This window comes from Tigriopus californicus, chromosome 1, assembly GCF_007210705.1.
Source record: "Tigriopus californicus strain San Diego chromosome 1, Tcal_SD_v2.1, whole genome shotgun sequence".
In the NCBI taxonomy this organism is placed as follows: domain Eukaryota; kingdom Metazoa; phylum Arthropoda; class Copepoda; order Harpacticoida; family Harpacticidae; genus Tigriopus; species Tigriopus californicus.
In genome coordinates, this window is record NC_081440.1 from 13,054,880 (window position 1) to 13,072,617 (window position 17,738).

At 41.5% G+C, this 17,738-nt stretch overlaps 1 protein-coding gene across 6 annotated transcripts; it reads right to left on the reverse strand.

The window, feature by feature from the left end:
* Nucleotide 1: 1 nt before the first annotated feature.
* On the reverse strand, nucleotides 2-17,279 carry LOC131881992 (uncharacterized). 6 transcript variants are annotated; one of them, XM_059229021.1, is made up of 14 exons: nucleotides 17,206-17,279; nucleotides 14,778-14,894; nucleotides 14,238-14,690; nucleotides 8,699-8,955; nucleotides 8,387-8,491; nucleotides 7,067-7,184; nucleotides 6,922-7,005; nucleotides 6,702-6,850; nucleotides 5,890-6,026; nucleotides 3,323-3,477; nucleotides 2,159-2,403; nucleotides 728-1,025; nucleotides 593-655; nucleotides 2-520 (listed from the first exon to the last, which is right to left on the reverse strand). In XM_059229021.1, the coding sequence occupies exons 4-14, from the start codon at nucleotides 8,942-8,944 to the stop codon at nucleotides 333-335; spliced, it is 1,788 nt and encodes a 595-aa protein (XP_059085004.1). In that variant the 5' UTR covers nucleotides 8,945-8,955; nucleotides 14,238-14,690; nucleotides 14,778-14,894; nucleotides 17,206-17,279; the 3' UTR covers nucleotides 2-332. The 6 variants fall into 6 exon arrangements, with proteins under 6 accessions (XP_059085004.1, XP_059085011.1, XP_059084996.1 ...); XM_059229028.1 differs by lacking the exons at nucleotides 14,238-14,690; nucleotides 14,778-14,894; XM_059229013.1 differs by lacking the exon at nucleotides 17,206-17,279 and having other exon boundaries at nucleotides 14,572-15,118.
* Between the last annotated feature and the right edge of the window lie 459 nt (nucleotides 17,280-17,738).

Below are 17,738 nucleotides of genomic sequence, written 5' to 3' on the forward strand. Positions count from 1 at the left end.
ATTCTACTTTTTATTTTATTCTCCCAAATCGCTCTAATAAGTTCATGTATGGCGTGGCGTAACATCATCTGTACCGGTTACTGCATGCAGACATAAGAATACAATGCTACGATTATTCTTTACATAATGGACATCAGTAAGATAGATGTGAGCATGAACTGGCAACGTAGTCTACGTTAATATAATACACAATGCAACAACAGCTATTGGATTAGTTGATAATTGATCAGTTCTTGAAAGATGTTAATGTTGGTTTGAAAAAGGGGTGTACTGGATTTTGTTCCGCAAGGATAAATGCCACAGGCTCATAAGTTGTGCTAAGGAGGATCTCTTCAAGGTATTCTCTGATGAATCGAATGAACATAGTCTGATTTAGCGCTTCTTGCAGCCCTCAATTGGCCATGAGTCGAGGTCGTGGTCCGATATTCGTAACTAGGATCCGATTTCTTCATTCGTCTGACTCTCATACATAACAAAGAAAGCGCCACACTGGACGTCAAAGTGAAGAGGGACAAGATTCCTGAAAACCAAAACAGAGTCAACTCACTGGCTCCGCTCACCAAAAGGAACAAACTTTCGGAACAGTTCTTACCAAAGATGGACGCAAACACCATGGAGCGGAGGCATATGTTGTCCTCGACATCCTCGAGTAACACTAGTATTGAAACAACGAAAAAAGACATCAGTCATATTAGATACACTTTACATTGCGGAACGCCTCTCATACCTGCACTGGAAGTGGTTGGTGAAGACCCACCTCCTTCTTCCTCATCCCGCCCTTGCAGAACGTGAATGGCTTGGAAGATCCGCAGATTTTCGGACAAGGGTTGGCTTTGATTTGTACTTGGGGCCGGGGCCGTGGCTCCCACTTGGCCATCCAAGGCAACGGAGCTGTCCCCAACTTCCTCGAGGTCGAAGTATTGGTCATCATTGTCGACTACAGCCTCCAGGCCTCGGGGTTCTCGGTCGATTTCACCCGTCGAACGCTTTCGTCGTCGAACATTTCTCCAGTTGCAAGATTGGGTCTAACGGAGATTGAAGGAGAATCTTTTCAATTTCTTCTTCATAACAAGCAATCGGAGTGCAGTTAATCAGTCTTTTAGATAGGTTACGCTATGGTTTGCACATTTTTTTGTCACCTCCTAGGCCCCCATTGTGACTTTATTGTGAAGATACAGTTTGGGCTCGAGATTGGGGTCACCAACTACAATGATCGTCATCATCGTGCGAGCAACAATGACACAAAAACCTACAACATGCAACCAATTTGTTGATTTATAATCATGACTGAGCAAAAACAATTTTCTAGTGCCTTTGTGAGACAAGTAAACCCCAAGAATTAAACAACAACATGACAAAGAAAAAACGTTGAAAGCAAACCAGAACTTAAGGTGGTTCAACCCATTTTCACTATGCTAAAAACACGTGATCCCAAAATGAATGATTACGTACCAAATGTTCTGCGAAACGGAATTAAACCGTGAATGGTTCAAATCCTCTTATTTTCCTCAAGATTGACAGGTGTGAGTCAGTTCTCTATATCTTACGGTACTTATGATGATGGTTCAATATTTTCACTTGGGAAAATACTAATTTGAATCTTTGTGCAGAGCTGAGATAAACATAATTATGGAGGAAGGAAATTGAATAAAAACGTTACGAAAGGATGTTGTTTGCTTTGCGGCGTCTGGGTGTAATTGAAGTGATTTCAAGATAAAAGAGCGAGAATAACACTCATCAAAGAGACAGATCCCAAAATCTAAGCATGGCAATTTTCTCAAACTCCCATTGCAGGTGTCCTTGAATGCAAATATATGTACAGTTGAAGATTTCATTCAAATCGGGGAAATAACCACTTTGCAAGCGAACAAAAGAGGGCCTAATTTAATCATTAGTAAGAAAAAAAACCATCCAAACCATTCTGACGTTGAACCTGAGTCGATCTCGAAACAAAAGTCATCCTAGTTATGCAAGGTCCCTAGGACAAACAAGGAGGTTTCTTATTCGCCGAAAACAAGGGCGGTTTCCAGCCAGCCGTGAACTTCTTTTGGCGATGTTTGCACAACCGATTCATTTCAAGGGGGCGATTTGATTAATTTAGATTTAATTGACCTGACGGGGGGCTTCACCCTGGGGTATCCCATGATTCATGACTTACAGGACACCTCCCATGACACATTCGAATGTCACATTCGATATACAGAGCTGGCGTGCCCGTGAAGCGAAAGGTCTTCATATGAGCATAGATCACAGTTTGGTACATGGCACCATCCATGCCCCATGAGCCTTGAAACTTGGAAATAAGCTTCTCATCCACTGGACATCCATGATGGTCGATAAGTTGAATCTTCTTATTCGCACCATTGTGGGCATAGCAATCATTGACAACAATGTCGAATCCATCTGGAAAAAACTAACGGGTTAGAACGACAGCTAGAAGTATTGGGCTGAATGGGTGAGCGGCAGAGTGGGCAGGAGAGACAACTTTACTTTGAAGGCCGGGGAAGCTATGAAATGACTTAGATTTGGCATTTCACTTCAATTAGCCTCGTTTTATCCTCCATTTAGAAGTCGATTTATGGTTGAATGAGATTGGGAATGGAAAAATGATTTGCCTGACGGGCATGTTTTGGTAATGATAGGGCCTTCCTTCTCTTTCCTTGAGATAGCCTGGGCGAGATACGGTACGGAACTTGGAAGTGACAGGAAATCAGACACATGATGAACACATCCGTTGCGCACTTTCAAATGGTTTTAAAGTGTGTCTTTAGGCCACACTTGGCGAAATAGAAAGTGATGCCGTTATGAATGTCTTCCTTTGGCAACTCTCTAGAGGGAGACGGCAATTAAATCGATTTTACCAGACTCATTGTCAAATCTAGATCGAACCTAATTGTTCGCCGAGTTTCCAGTCAATTGAAACGAAAATTTTCCACCGCGTTCATTTGCAAAATTACGAAGCAGTTCCATTAATTAGATAAATTCTTGAAACAACCCACTTATCGGAGAGAACCAAATGTACTTTTTAAAGACAAAGTCAGACATTTTTTTAATAGTTTTAGGGCGGCAACAAGATACGACCATATATTGGTTTATTAGGAGCTAAACAAGACACAACCAATGGTTGCGTCAAAAAAGCTACTTTTATATTTCCTCACGTGTGATGAAATATTTTTACTGGAGACTCCTATGGGACAGTCAAAACAGTAAGTGGATATAAGTAAACTGAAATCTGATACTGACATTTAGCCAGGTCAGCATTGTTTCGCATTCATTAGGATAGTTTGAGCAAATGATAAGTTTACCCATTCGCACAACTTACCAAATTGACTTCTCATGTTAATGAGCAAAGTTAAAGGATCACCCACATGAACAGGGCCAGTCACTCTGGGTCCTTGAGCACCATAACCTGCCCTGATCTCCATGTGACATTCAGGAGGGATAAGTGTGAAATGAACGGGATCCGCAGTGTTCACCCTAGAAGCGAAATGAGAAACGCTCTTTCAATTTATGGATTCCTTGAGGGACAGTCAGTTTGGGACCTTTCATGACGTTGAATCAATCTCTTCATTTAAATACCGGTTTTGGTGTCCGCAAGGCTAAAGCTCGACCACTGTTGACACCTGATCAATCTTTTCCTCCTTTTCGCACTACATCGATCGATATATATTAGAGACCTAATCAAGTTTTAAATACCTTCGGACCTTCGCAAGGCAAAAAAGGGGAGGATCAACACTTGATTAATGCGTACATTCATGTTTTATGACCCGTGGGACACTTGTTAAATAAGCCTAAAATGGACGAGTTCCCTAGATTGACATTAGAATGTTTTCAATCATCCACTAAAATTGGTCAGTACTTTTTTCTTCATCAAATCATTACAGATATCTCTTTAATTTACATGGAATCAGGAAGAAATGTGTTTGGCAAAATGAGTAAAAATACATCAAAAGCAAAAAAATGTTTTTGAGCTGTCATAAATCTTTTATCAACTTGCTTTGAAAATGTACTTCAACATAATTCATTTCATTGCACCTGGAATGTACTGTTGTATGCCTGTTCAGCCCATTTATTTGGATGCATGGCACACGTTTACGTTCATGAACATGTGTACTCTGCCATGATCACCTTTTTCTTGGCCGTAATGGCTTTGCATTATCGTTTTCTTGATTTTCTGTTACGATTTTTCACCACATCAAAATTTGGATAACCTCCCAGCAACCGTTCATTATGTAATTGTAAGATACCAAGATGATGAGGAATGTGAGACAGACCACTTAAAAAAGGTCGAAGTAAAATGAATGCAAAAAGTTGAGGCCTATGCACCAACACGATGCCTGACTAATTGCTGAATAATGTGCTCGTTTTTATATTGTGCAGTGTCAATATTTGCATGGTTGCATTACTTCCATTTGTCCTTTGGAATTGGCCGGTTTTTACTGCAAATTCGTTTCAATGACTTGGACACAACACTCATTGAGTGATAAATGGATTTTGTTGTCTAGCCACCAGAACATAAATTGATGAATTTATTTGCCAGGCCTACTGAGCCTGATCTACGGATCTCTATATCACTCTGGACGGTGAGCTATTTCTTAGAAGTGAAAATTTCCATTCGAAATATATTCAAAAAGAGCTTGTGATGCAATGAGCTTCATAATTTTTGTATTAGTGCACCGGCAAGTCTTGGCCTCATTCTGAGATATCATTGGACATTGTTGTACCAACAGTGTTCGATACTCAGACACACGTTTTCTAAAACGATCCCCGAATTTCCCATTTTCCGTTCATATCATAAATATTATTTTTTTTCCCAATAATTTCCATTGTGCGTTGTTCTACGGTATTCGGAAATTTGAGTTTGAATCTAAAGGATGTGAATCCAGAGATATGCAGAACGCCTTCCTGACCTGTCAGCTGATCCCAAAACTTGAAAAATAAATTGGTTTTGTTCCACCATTCTAACCCCAACCCTGTAATTTCCCACTTGAAACTGACTCCGGACACTAATCCTCTCAGATTAAATTGTACTATTTGTCGATCTGAATACGTCAGATTCAATTCACGCGACAGTTTGGCCATACATCAACCACGATACTTTTCCAAACTCAATTGTTGCACAAAGTGGAAACATCTAGCACTATTCTTTCCATAAACCAATACAAATTTATGACCATAGAAAAAGTTTGCGCTTCATATCTTTTGTAAACCATGAACGAAAGTAGAAGTGCGCAGCGTCTAGTAAGTACGAATACACGTGCGTCCATACGTACCAACCAAGATCCGCTCTTGATAACGAGTAAATCAAAGCGTCACACGGTGGCTTAAGATTAAGGACTGATATGTTCATACTTTCATGGTGGTGATTCGATTGCATAAAAAACGAACCAATCAACGGTTTCACTGCCTTATTTACAGTTCATAACACATGCAATGTGCACGCCTAGTTGCATGTACAAGTGACTGTGGGATAGAATGTCTTACAGGGCATGAAAGTACATCATAGTCGTACGAGGTGTCGTTGCTCGAGGATCTCATTTTATTTGATCGAATTGCAATACTTGAATAGTTGTGACAAGGTCCTTCACCGGGATCGATTTGTATGTATGTACAGTTATGTAACAACAACCAAAATGAGAAATGAAACGGTAGAAGTAGAAATGTTATGCTTGAATCTTTCTGGTTTGAGGTGATCAAAAGAGGCTCAAGGAGGACGAGATTTGGTTTAGTTTCTTTGCCTTAGCTTTCCAGTTTTGCTGAAAAGAGAATTTCAGCCGTTTTATGTTTCATTTGGTTGTTGTTGACGATTCAATCGGAAAAAGCCGAGAGGGTTCCAAAAATTAGTGTAAGGGCAACAAAGCTGATAAGTTAAGCTTAAATTGTACTCACTCAACATCGAGAAATGGGAACGTGACCGTTTTCCAGAAGTCGTAACCATATTCACAAGTCACTTTGAAATGCTCGTCCCATTCTTCTTCGATCAATGGGTTGTATTGGATCGTCACCGTATTCCACATGAAGTTTTTCTGAAATCAATCCAGGAATTCGAGAAGGTGTGGTTTTGAGTGAAGACGTTCGACGAGGAAAAAAACACCACAATCCAGGAAGAGGTAAAAAGCGATCTCTATCTAGTTTGACAGATTCCGAGAGTGGATATTGATTTGCCGACAAGATGTCCTTGTCACTCCGGGATTCTTGAAATTGGCGCTATGAAGACGAAAGCGTCAAAACCTACTTTGAACCCCTAAGCGATGGCAGGATTAGATATCGTTTGTTTCCAGACAAACATCCAGGAAACTGAATGATAACTAAGGCCTGTCATTATGGGCTCATTTGATGGAAGTACTAAGAGACAATTTGAAGTCAGTTGAGACAATCATCAATGGTTCAACCGAGGAAGAGCCAATGGAAAAAGGCTCTGTCTGTGGTCACAGATTTGTGGTCACGCTTAAGGATTGTGCACATTCATGGCATGCTCCAAGTCGCGTGTTGTTCGTTGACACATGAAGGACCGCCAGGATCATCAACCGTAATTTGATCGCGTTGCTTGTCTCTTAAGTAGCAATTAGACCATCGTAATTGAACTTGAACCCTTTCTATTCTCGTTAGAAACAGTTAAAATGTAGTTATGTTTGCTACTCTGCCGTAAATTCGTCTGTATTGTTGGCTCTGAATGTTGGAACTGCGCGTAGTGTGCTTACCGTGGGTTCGGTGTTCTTGAATCCAACTTCTCGTTTCTTGTTGTGATCGGAACCTCCCAAAGTGCCACAACGGTTCAATTGAATGTAGAACTCGTACTCATCAGCACCAGTGCCATTGATGTAAATGCAATCGTTGTCATAAGCATATCCTAAAGAAGTAATTGTTTTTCGAATGCATTGAGAACGAATCACTGTGGTTGCTCTGAAGCTTGATTGTTACCCGCAGAGTAAATGAGGCCATCGAAAGTGGCATTAAATTTGACTCTCAATTTCATCACGTCGTCACTGCATTCTGCTTCCATTTCTGAAACGATCGGCAACACATGAGAAACCGTTTTAATTTGCTTTGATTTGGTCACACTCACGGTTGACGCGCGGCATGACACGTTGTGTGGGTGGAAAGTACCCGGTTTTTAAGCCACCGTGCGAACTGGAATGACCCACGTTATTAGTTATCACAGGTGGGACCTCATACCCGGAAGCCTGAAAAAAGAGTAATGGGCGGTGACTGAGGGAACAAGGGGATTCCAATAAGCCAAGTGCTACCAGCAATTTCTAGGTGAGTGTTCATTTTCGAAATAAGAATTGACCTGAATATTCACTAAATACGACAGGAAAAGAAAGTGTGTTAAGTCAGTTGTTAGTTCGAAAGATAGTCTTTTTTTTGGTTGAAGTAAGGTAAAGTAAAAATCAAGAGTCGGTGTAGGTTGATTTGTTCAAGTGCAGGAGGGTAAGGTATTTGCCAAGGGCTTGCCTCGTCGCCCCATGATGATGGGCTTCATCTGGGTCTGTTTACTGTCATCCGTCCGGTCTGATCTGGTGCGAGAGTGACCTTTAAAGTCAAACCTGGTGGACATTGCCCTTGGAAAAGGAGTCTTTGGCCACTTGGTCCCTCCAAATCGATTGGGTTGAGGTGACGAAGTTGTTTAAATTGTCATTGACGCTGGATCGGAAAGTGGAAGACCCATAGGTCCCTTGAGGTGGAATCCTGGCATTAGAGAAGGCTGGACTGGGGACTGGGAATGACGATGGGTTGATCTGAACATTGGGAGACCCATAGCTCGAACTGCTTGTGACAGTTGGGAAATTGTTCGAGTGAATAGTAGAGTGTCGTTCAAAAGGGTTCGTGGTGGTGAGATGGGATCCACGATCAGAAGACCCTACAAAGTCAGGAACAGCTTCTCGGGTTTCAAACTGGTAGTAAATAGGAGTTGGTGTCGGTGATGAGGGCAGAATTGATATGGGCTTGGCCGCAGGCGATGCATACGAATCGGTTTCCCCATTTGAAAACAATTGGGCCTCGCGATTACTCCGCTGGCCAATGGTTGAATGTTGGGTAGTGGACGAGACCTGTTGGTTTCGCCGTTTCAACCGCTGTCTTTGTGACCTCGGCCTTTGTTGGGGCGACGGTGATCTCATGTTTCTAGATAAGCTTTCAGAGATTTGCTCCAAGATTCCCCGAGGCGTCCGAGACAGAGTTGTCAACTCTTCGTCCGTTTCGGCAGAGCTGGGAGTTGTAGGGGGCTGTAAATTGAGAAGTCAAAAAGGGAATAGTAAGAAGGCCAACACCAAACAAGGACGCCATGGAGGGGCGTCCGGAGAGACAACGAGAAGTAGTAATTATTCGCTAGGGGTAAAGAGCTTTTGAAGAAGGACCCTGGAGTCTAGGATGAACCTGGACTTACCACATGAGGCGTCGTGATCTGCCTCGGTTTGTTCTGTTCCAAGGGTGGAAAGAGAGACTGAAATCCGGGAACCCTGGGCACCTCATTGATGGTTCTATACACAATCTATTTGCACATAAGAAGTGTTCTCAATTACAATTGCATAGTACCGATTGACTGACAAGGCCATCAAAAAGAGCAGGAGCAAGATGAAATATTCAGCAATTAAACTGTTCTTGATAAAGAGTCGCATATGGGATTGATGGATGGAGAGGGCAGGGAAGAGGGAAGAGAGAAAACTAGAGAGATTGTGGGGATATCGATCTCGCTTACCGGTTGAAAATCAGATCCACTGGCTTCGAGATCTTCGATGAGTTCTGGTTGTCGTTTCCGCACCTTCTTTTGCTCAAGCTTGGATTTGATCTCTTTCTTGATCTCACTTCTAGACACCCTTACATTGGCGATGTCCTCCAACGCTTCTTTTAATTCAGTTTGGGCGGTGGTGGCTGTGGTTAGCCAAATCAAGATGATCGCGAAACCAGCGGTTGCGCTCCATTGGGTGATGGTGTGTAATTTCATGGTATTTTAATCTGTAAGGAGGATCACAAAGGGGTGTAAATGTGGTGTTAGCTTGTCATAGCCATCAAGATTATCGTACTTTCCCCGGACAAGATGTTATACGCTCAGCTTTGGGAATTTTGATAGCTTACGCTTTGAATTCATGACTGTGCATGGTCATTCCAATGCATTGGACGTAGTAGGTAAGTAAGCACGTATGTAAGGAGGGGTCCGGCAAGGGACACGATCCGCGCCTTGACATTGACGTATCTCTTTTAGATTTGAATGCGAAATGAGATCAATCTACTTTTGCCCTTGTGACCATTTGGCATGACCGACTGACTCGTATTGAGTGAACATGAAGCAACTTGATTAGTATTAGTAGCGTTCCAATTGTTCTCGTCCCAGAAACAAAGAATTCGGCACATTTCACCCTAACACTCCATCCTTCGCAAAAGAGCCCGCACTCAGCAGATCCAATTGATTTGGACAATTTAATTGGACGCTTGCCAAATTGGTCGTGATTCGCGAATGTCAAAGAAAACATACATTTCCTAGTATATTTGGCGAAACCTCGACCTTGAGTCACACACTATCGCCGTCTTCACCCACCCTTGACAGTCTTTTTTTCGTTCGTTGGCCATTTTGCGGAAAAAAGTCGATGTCTCGTTTCATTTCAATGCAGATATTCGCCAGTTTCCTCGCAAATTTGATCCCTGGTTGGTTTGCCAACGAATTCATTTTTCTTCATTATGGGAGTCAAGGCATAATGTGCCACGACCACCGGGCAATCGCTCATGAGATCCATACAGTAATCGCTCTTCTGTGTATTCAGGCCAAAGATATTTAGGTAAAAATGGGTTAATGAATTTCCCAGGTTGTCGTGAGAAAAACGGTCTAGAAAATTGATTACCATCCCATCACCACATTTCGCTCGGATGTTGGGGCCAAACAGGTCATCCCCAATCATTTCAAACGGAGTAGGCCCTCAAGATCACGAAAACATGAAGAATGCATTGGCAACGGACGATTAATTGCAAACTCGAGAAGAACGATGATCGATCCCCGATGTGTGATTATGAGGAAGGGTGAGGTTCTTGATGGAGCTCAATCAAGGGGATAATGATTCATTGGGACTAGGCAATGACTTGAAAAACCTATTTCATCCTCATTGCTCGATTTTCGTGGCCGCCAGCACCTTCCTTCCATACACTCATCTTCTAGCACTACCAACACTAGCAATTCTTGGACAGAAGATCTTGAAATTGTTTTTTTTGCCATTTGAAGAACATTATGATCGCTTACAAATCTCGAAAGAAAGGGGGGAAGAAGCTCACTCACAGGAGACAATAAGAGTTGTCGTATATGACAAAAAGGCAAGAAACTCTGCGCTTATGAACCTGACAATGGACGCAATTTGCGCTAATTCGTTTCCTCTCATTACAACGCCTAATGGACAACAACAGCAACTTGTTATGGAAAAAACTGTTACGAAGGCACTTTCAAATTATCAGGCGCACTTTTTTCGTTCCTCGTTTTCAATGGGGATTCGGGATGAATTTTTCAATCATGACATGTGCGATGTTTTGAATTTCCCGCCTTTCTTTCCTTCTTGATGCTGCTGAAACTTTTGGCTACCTTGATGTCTTCAAACTTGGAAATTTTCCGGAAGGATAAAAACCGGAAGCGGCCAAGACAAGGGTATTCGCATTACTTCTGATTAATTGGCAACCATAATAAGAGTCACCCTTCAACAATGGTCGAGCCACTGGAAAATAGTTTGGGAAAACTTTACCATTCCCAGATATCTCATGTTTCCAAGAGTTCAAGTCAAGAGTGGATAATGTACATGCACCACCACGGCACGTTGCCAATATATTAAGATGCAGAAGACCAAGTCTTGGAAGTTTACCTCTGTTTAGTCCAACGTTTGGTTCGAAATGCAAGTCGACTAACTTCATTTGCAATAATGTGGCTAAAGCAGGCGTCTTTGTGGGAATCTCGGGATGTGTCGAACAAGGAAATACTCTGGTTTGGTGGCAAAAATCAGCCGCGTTTTCACACATTACCAGAGTCTCCCAAGTCAAGTCATGTGCTGATTTGGCAACAAGCATCGTCATCTTCATCGACAACATCCCTGACATGAACCTGAGTAGCATGTAAGACTTAAAGACGAACCGTTTGATGATTGTTATTGCATAGATATGGCGTTGAATTGGCACAGCCTTGGGAATCCGTCATGAAATGCATACCAATCGATGATTGTGACATAGGCCTGCCAATTTCGTACATTGGCAAAGAGGAATTGCAATTGCCAGTAACGAACGATGTCAATCTCAAACGAGAAAATGGAATTCGCCATTTTCACTGGAGTTTTTGCTGCTTTGGTCGTCTCAGAAATGAATGGAAACGCCAGTGTATGTGATGCGCGTCTCAACAATGCTCTGATAAATTGAAGACAAACAATACCTTGTATTTGTCACGCTCGGGTGGGTAATCGACCAGAGAATGAAGAAAAAAAGCGAGCAAAGGGGTAGGTGGTGATACTGTGCATATGCCAGAAACCAGGGCAGAGATCGAGAAAACAAACCCGGAGAGCCCGGACACACCACCACCACCCACTGTCATCACGCCTTTCCAGTGGTTGACGGCAAATTTTGAATTCGATCAAATCACCACTTTGAATGGATCGAGTGGTTGATATTAAAAAGAAGCATTCGTGGTCCACCAAGTTAGTTATTTTTTTCTCTTTTTCACATTGAACCATGTGGAATTGGCTAGTTTTAATGTGTGTGCGTGCGTGAATGACCTAAATCTACCGTTGTCGGCAATTACGGGAAATCACTACCGGGCTTTCAAACAACGATTCTTTCTTTCCATTGTTGCCGCTTTTCTCTCTCTCTCTCTCTAATCCGAACACCAAGAATCCCCCCCCCCCCCCCCCCCAAAAAAAGGAGCGACGAGAAGTTGTTCAGCAAATCTCGAATCTGCGGCGTGAATGCCCGAAAAAGGGCGGATTTCCCGTACGAAAAGAATTTGCATCGTCATCAAAAGTCATTGCTGACGTACAAGCAATTCCGTTCCGTTATTGGTCCCCTGAGATACGAGAACATTGGTCGTGTGGTCGTGACTTGGGGATGGGATGGGATGCTAAAACTGGGTTGATTCCAATGGGATCACCCTGAGAGTGTGACAGTTCATCCACGATCATCCATCGATCTGTGGTATAATTCGGAGCAATTCCCTGAGAACCTGACGCTCCTCAACAAAGGGTGAGTAAGCAAGTAAGCAATAAGTGGTTTGTTCGCACAGCTGCCATAGTTCACATTAGAGAATCATGGATGGAGAGCTGTTGACTTCCTCATTGGATTGGGAGGAAGCAGATCTTGCTTGACATACCGTAATTTGTTTTGATAGTCGTGGTGGTGGTGGTGGTGGTGCAAGTACTTGAGACGAGTGTTTCGATCACTCATCTCACTTTTCGGTGGCTTTCCATTGTCAAGTTATTTGCTATTTTGTTGTTTAGCGAGGGTGTTGTGAGTGATCGAAAGTAGATGATACGGCTCAAAGCAATTCATCTCCTCCTTGAAATGGTACAAAGCAGTCTGCCCCTTTTTGAATTATCTTAAGATGCTTTATGTGTTGAATCAACAACATGATTCTCATAGAATGACTCAAGCTCGCTTATCAGAGCGATCTTGTCGCAGCATGGGAAGTTTTGGAGCGATGAGGCCTAAAACGAAAGCCAGCCAAACTTTGCTATTTGGTGACGGTCAAGGTTCACAGAGTTTCTTTTCACGAGAAAAAAATGGCCCTTAAGATTGTCATCTTAATCCTATGCAAGTATGGCTCTGACTATGTAAATACAGAGCGATTCATGTTGTGATAAGCAAGCTCTTTTGCGATTCATGCAAAGAGGCCTAGGTTATGCACCACATGATTTGTGCCATGTGTTGCTTTCTTTACTCTTCATCTTCAAGAGAAACAAAGCCATTCAGGTTTGTTTGAGCATCATGCAGGCAACCTCGAGACTTGGGCCTCACATACTCCGGTCGAATTCAGTTCTGGCCTAGATATGCTTCCTTCCACGGTATGAGAAGAAGGCATGACTTGGCTTTACTTTGCTCTGGTTGGTGTGAATTGGTGCCAATTCCATGAAAATCCAATTAAGATCAGCACTGTTTCTCCTTCAGCGTCTTCACTGTTCGGATCTATCTTTCTTAAGCAGTAGTGGTGTGAGTTCAAGTAATGATGACGATCAGAGAAAGCTCTTCTGGTTCATATTAGCTATCTTTTGCAGACTACTGGTTTCATTCAGAGAGCCACCGAGGCCCCCAGACTTCGTGTATATGCTCTTATAACTAGACAGAATGAGTTGGATTTCGCTTTTCGTTTCGGAAAGCAATCAAGTCATCATCATGCTCCTCATTGAATGCCGGAAAGTCTCCTAAAGCCAGTAATTATGATTTCCCAGACGGCCATGCTTGATAGTGCTGGCCACTTGCGAATCACTCCTAGCTCTTTTTGTGGCCATTTTTCAAGATCAAGTCACTCTGACGGCAAATTACGGTACCAACGACATAGAGGTCCATGATAATTGCCTTCTTGAGGAATTGTCCACCTCAAATTCTCATACTCATGCCCACTACATTTCCCCCTGCTTTCGTTAAAGAAACTGGAAGACATCGCTTTACAAAATTCGGTAAAAAATATGCATCGGTATGTAGTAGGTACAGTATAGTCATCTAACGTTCCTAAATGTACGCCTTTACACTCCTACCCCATTAACAGCAAATTCAGAAGTCTGCACGAGTTGATCATGTGAAATTTCCTGGGGGGTAAAGCAGAAAAACCCCGATAAACCAGGAAATTGAAAGAGTCTGGCAAACAGGTTGAGAGAATCTTTGGTGGTGATTTGGCCCTTCTCTACTCCTAAGTTGGGTTGTGGCTATTTCACTTGGGTAAATGAAATCCCGAATTATTATAATTGTCAACTAGTGGATTCAAAATCAACAATCTCGACATTGTCCAATTGAAGTGTAATCAAGTGAAATGAGCAATCCCAATTGGCCATCTATCAAGATCTGATAAATTATGTACTTTGATTAGCAAATGTACTAATGTACTCATTCACTGTAAGGAAACTTTTTCTTTCTAAAGGTCAGTAAAGACTTTTCGTGCGCAGAAAAAAGTAGCTAAATTATTTTCCATAAGCAAGCATGTTTACCACAAGTCATGAAAAGATTTGTTATTCTTGTACTCAATTTCCCGATGCAATATAATGTGAATCGTAATATTAAGAGCTTATACTTACAATTCAACTCGCCTAGGATCAGTTGAAGTTTGAAATCGCGACCTCTCGTCTTATCTGAGCATATCACTGTTCGAACTCAAGTTCTCACCCAATGATGCCAAAAGTACTTGCAAACTTTGTAAACTTCGATAAGAGGTAGAGTCCAGAAGTAGAGGAGACATTCACCAATAGAAGGCACAATGGCAAGTGAAGGATTCGCCTAGCAATTCTCCTCCAACCAAGGGGGAAAATCAACCATTAACCCTCGTATCTGAATCTTTCAACTCGGCGGTGTGTTCCATAAGTTCTGTACCCCTAGCTTACGTATCTGCGGTAGTCCTAGTCTCTTCTTTACCTTCGTGGACAGGCTATCGTGTCATCTTCATTTTGGAATCATCGCTGTTGTCCGCCAATCAGCGTTGAATCCGACACTCGCCGATGACGTCAGTGCGCAAATCGCGCTCCAATTTCCCCCTGCAAAAGATGGTATAACTTGGCAGAAGAAGCTCCCCCAACCCTCGTTTTTTTACACTTCCAATGGCGTGTGTGTGGTACACTTACTTATGAGCTACGACTGTGGATGTACTACGTATGCATTTGTATGTGAGCGTTGAACGAGAAGCTCTCCTGGGCAATGATAATGAGACCGATGACTCTGATGCAAGAAGCCACATTGATCTAGGGGGTTCATGGAAGTGTTGCTAATTACTGAGGGACAATTGAAGTGCACACTATTGTCCACTGTTCTCGACGAGGTATGCACCAGGCAATGACTGCGACGGAGGAGGTTGAGGAGGAGAAGATTGGCTTGACCGTGCAATCATTAATGCGATTTCCCAATGAAGTTCATACATCACTGCATTGTCATTGGGATGCGGTTATTAAGGTGTAGTCTTTTTTTTTTTGGAATCCACTGGCTTCTTATAAATGGACATGTTTAACTTTAATACAGACATTTGATGATCTTTGGTTGATAAATATGAGTCAAATATATGTCTTCTAGAAACGAGTGTTTTTGGTAAATTTGTATGGTTCATTCGTTGTGAATCTACAGTATGCGTACTGATTGTTTTATATCTTTAAAACGAGGGGTTCATAGAAAGTAAAAAACAATCGACTAATTGTATTTGCCAAGCAAAACTTTTTGAGGGAGTCCTATTTTTTTAAACAGGACTCCATATGTTTCCCAACTTTTCTACTCTCTGATTCGAAGCACTCTTTAAAAGCGTCGGCCCAGCATTAGATGTTTCCATGACCACATGGCATTCTCCCTTCCACTTGGATATTACAATCAAATCTAAATGATCCAAAGCAACTCTGTCATACAAAATTGTAAATGAATTGAACATGAGCTTCTCAGTTTCCTCATGAAGTCTTCAGTAGAAAACATTTAATGTTGAGTTGAATTGGAAACAGCATGATGTTAAACTATGACAGCAAGTTCATGAGGTGCGTTATAACTCCTACAATCCAAAAAGTATGTAATAGTTAGGGCGGGGAAGGTATTATGTGCTCGTTTTTTTTACAAGTAATTGAGGTTAAAAGAACATTTTTTCAATTTAAAGGAGCTCCTTCAATGTGATTTCTTCGGGTTTTTTGTTTGGTTTTTCACGGGCTTTTCTAACTACTACAAGGAATGTAATCCCCAGTGCTATTGAAATGAAAGGTTATAAGTTGTCTATTCATTACCTTTCAATCTTTGCATGCTGTTTGGTCTACCAACAAGTTTGAGTTGGCAGACCGAGCTAGGCCTGGAATGTAGGGTTGATCTGGAATGCTACTTAAAAATTTGTTTACTTTGTCCTTGGAAATTTCTTGATCATAGGGATTTTCCAAGACCTTTCAGCTCATTGTTGCAATTTTCCTAAACAAACATTAACACATACACTGATATATTTTAACAAAAACAAGTACGTAAATCTTCCAGGCTTGTTGAGAGGTCTGGGAGCAACTTAAAGATTCAAAAATTGAATAGCTGCAATTTGAATAAATAAGAGTTGAGAGTTGGATTGAAGAACTTAATTCCCACCATGTACTTCCCAAAGTATGAGTGGCATGTTAAAACCAATTTTTATATCTTTTGAAACAACTAGGACTTCAAACAGTTAGGGAAATCTGCTTTAATAACTTTTACTGAAAGACAATTTCCTTTTTTTGGTATTGTGCAATTCATAGTGAGTTTCAATGGTCGAGGCAATTTGAGGCCCAATTCTTCATACTTCTGATTTTAGGCATTCACTTTAGTGGTGTTAAAGAGAGTACTAAAAAGTTATTCTTATTGTTATTCTAGGATGAGACAGTGATTCCTGCAGAACATAATGTAAAGGACTAGGTCAATTGGTTTACTATAGTTGTTTAGAGTTAATAGAGGTGATAGTTAACTATGACATATGTTTAGACTTTAATTATTGCAAGGATCTCTAATCAGATATTTGGGTGACTACGCCTCAAACCCAAGACTAAGAAGTGAGCATATCAAATTTTGGATTAGTATGATAGCTCTTGCTGAATTTCAAAATGAACTGATTTTCAAAACGAACTGATTTTTGAGGAATTCCAAATTTTGTCAAAGGTTTTTGCTTTGGCTTCACGTCACTCTATTAGTTATGCATTGACAAACAGAAACTTTGGTCAAAAACAAGAGATATGCACGTGTTTCTGCCCCTTTCAATTAGACTTAAATGAGAGTTTAGAACATTAAGTACCAGAAGTGTCACTACTTGCTCAGTCTTTCTTATCTCTTCATTGTGATTTTTGCCTTCAGAATTTCCCTATGGACAAAATATTGGTGATTTCGCCATATTAGTATTGGGCAGTTGAAGGTGAAATTCACATTTGACCACAATGCAATGGAAAATATCCTCGTGTTGAAAACACTGAAAGAACAGTTTCCCTTAATCATAGATAATCATGCCTAGGGTGCCCTAGACAAAATATGGTCAACAATGATGTTATTTTGACACTCAATTAACATAGATTGGTGAAATACCTGAGTTCCGGCGAATATTTTTGCCCGTCATGGCCACTTCTTGACCCGAGCGCAACCAGGGTTCAAACAGATATGATAGCCAAAGCCAGCTTGACTTTTTATTGGTATTTAGTTATTGGGCATGAACATGGTTTAACCATGAATTGAAGTTGAAAATAATTACAAGCATTTCCACAATAATGCAGTTCAAAATGTTTGACATATGGTAACTTTCCTTCAATGAAGTGCATATATTAAACCTTATCATTAGCCTCCTCATTTGAAAAGAGAAGCCCTGAATAAGCAATTTCAACGCAAGTAGGACGAGTCGAAAATTCCAGCCCATTTCACCACTTAATGCCAAACTGTTGACCCAGCCGATCTGGCCAAGACTAAGCCAGCCTGAAGACATAATAAAGGCTGAATTGGCGTTGTTACTTTGTCGTTTCTCCCTTGTGGGTCACCCAAGAAAGGGAATCTGTGACTGAGTGGAGTCTATCTCTTTCTTTAGATGTCCGTGGTTGGTACCAGAGCTTGCATAATGTGTTGTGTTG

Coding starts and splice junctions, on each gene's coding strand:
- LOC131881992 (XM_059229028.1), bottom strand. CDS start 8,944: ATGAAATTACACACCATCACCCAATGGAGCGCAACCGCTGGTTTCGCG. Junction 1,026..2,158: donor TGTGTCATGGGAGGTGTCCT/GTAAGTCATGAA, acceptor AATCTCCGTTAG/ACCCAATCTTGCAACTGGAG. Junction 521..592: donor GGTGTTTGCGTCCATCTTTG/GTAAGAACTGTT, acceptor TTTGGTTTTCAG/GAATCTTGTCCCTCTTCACT.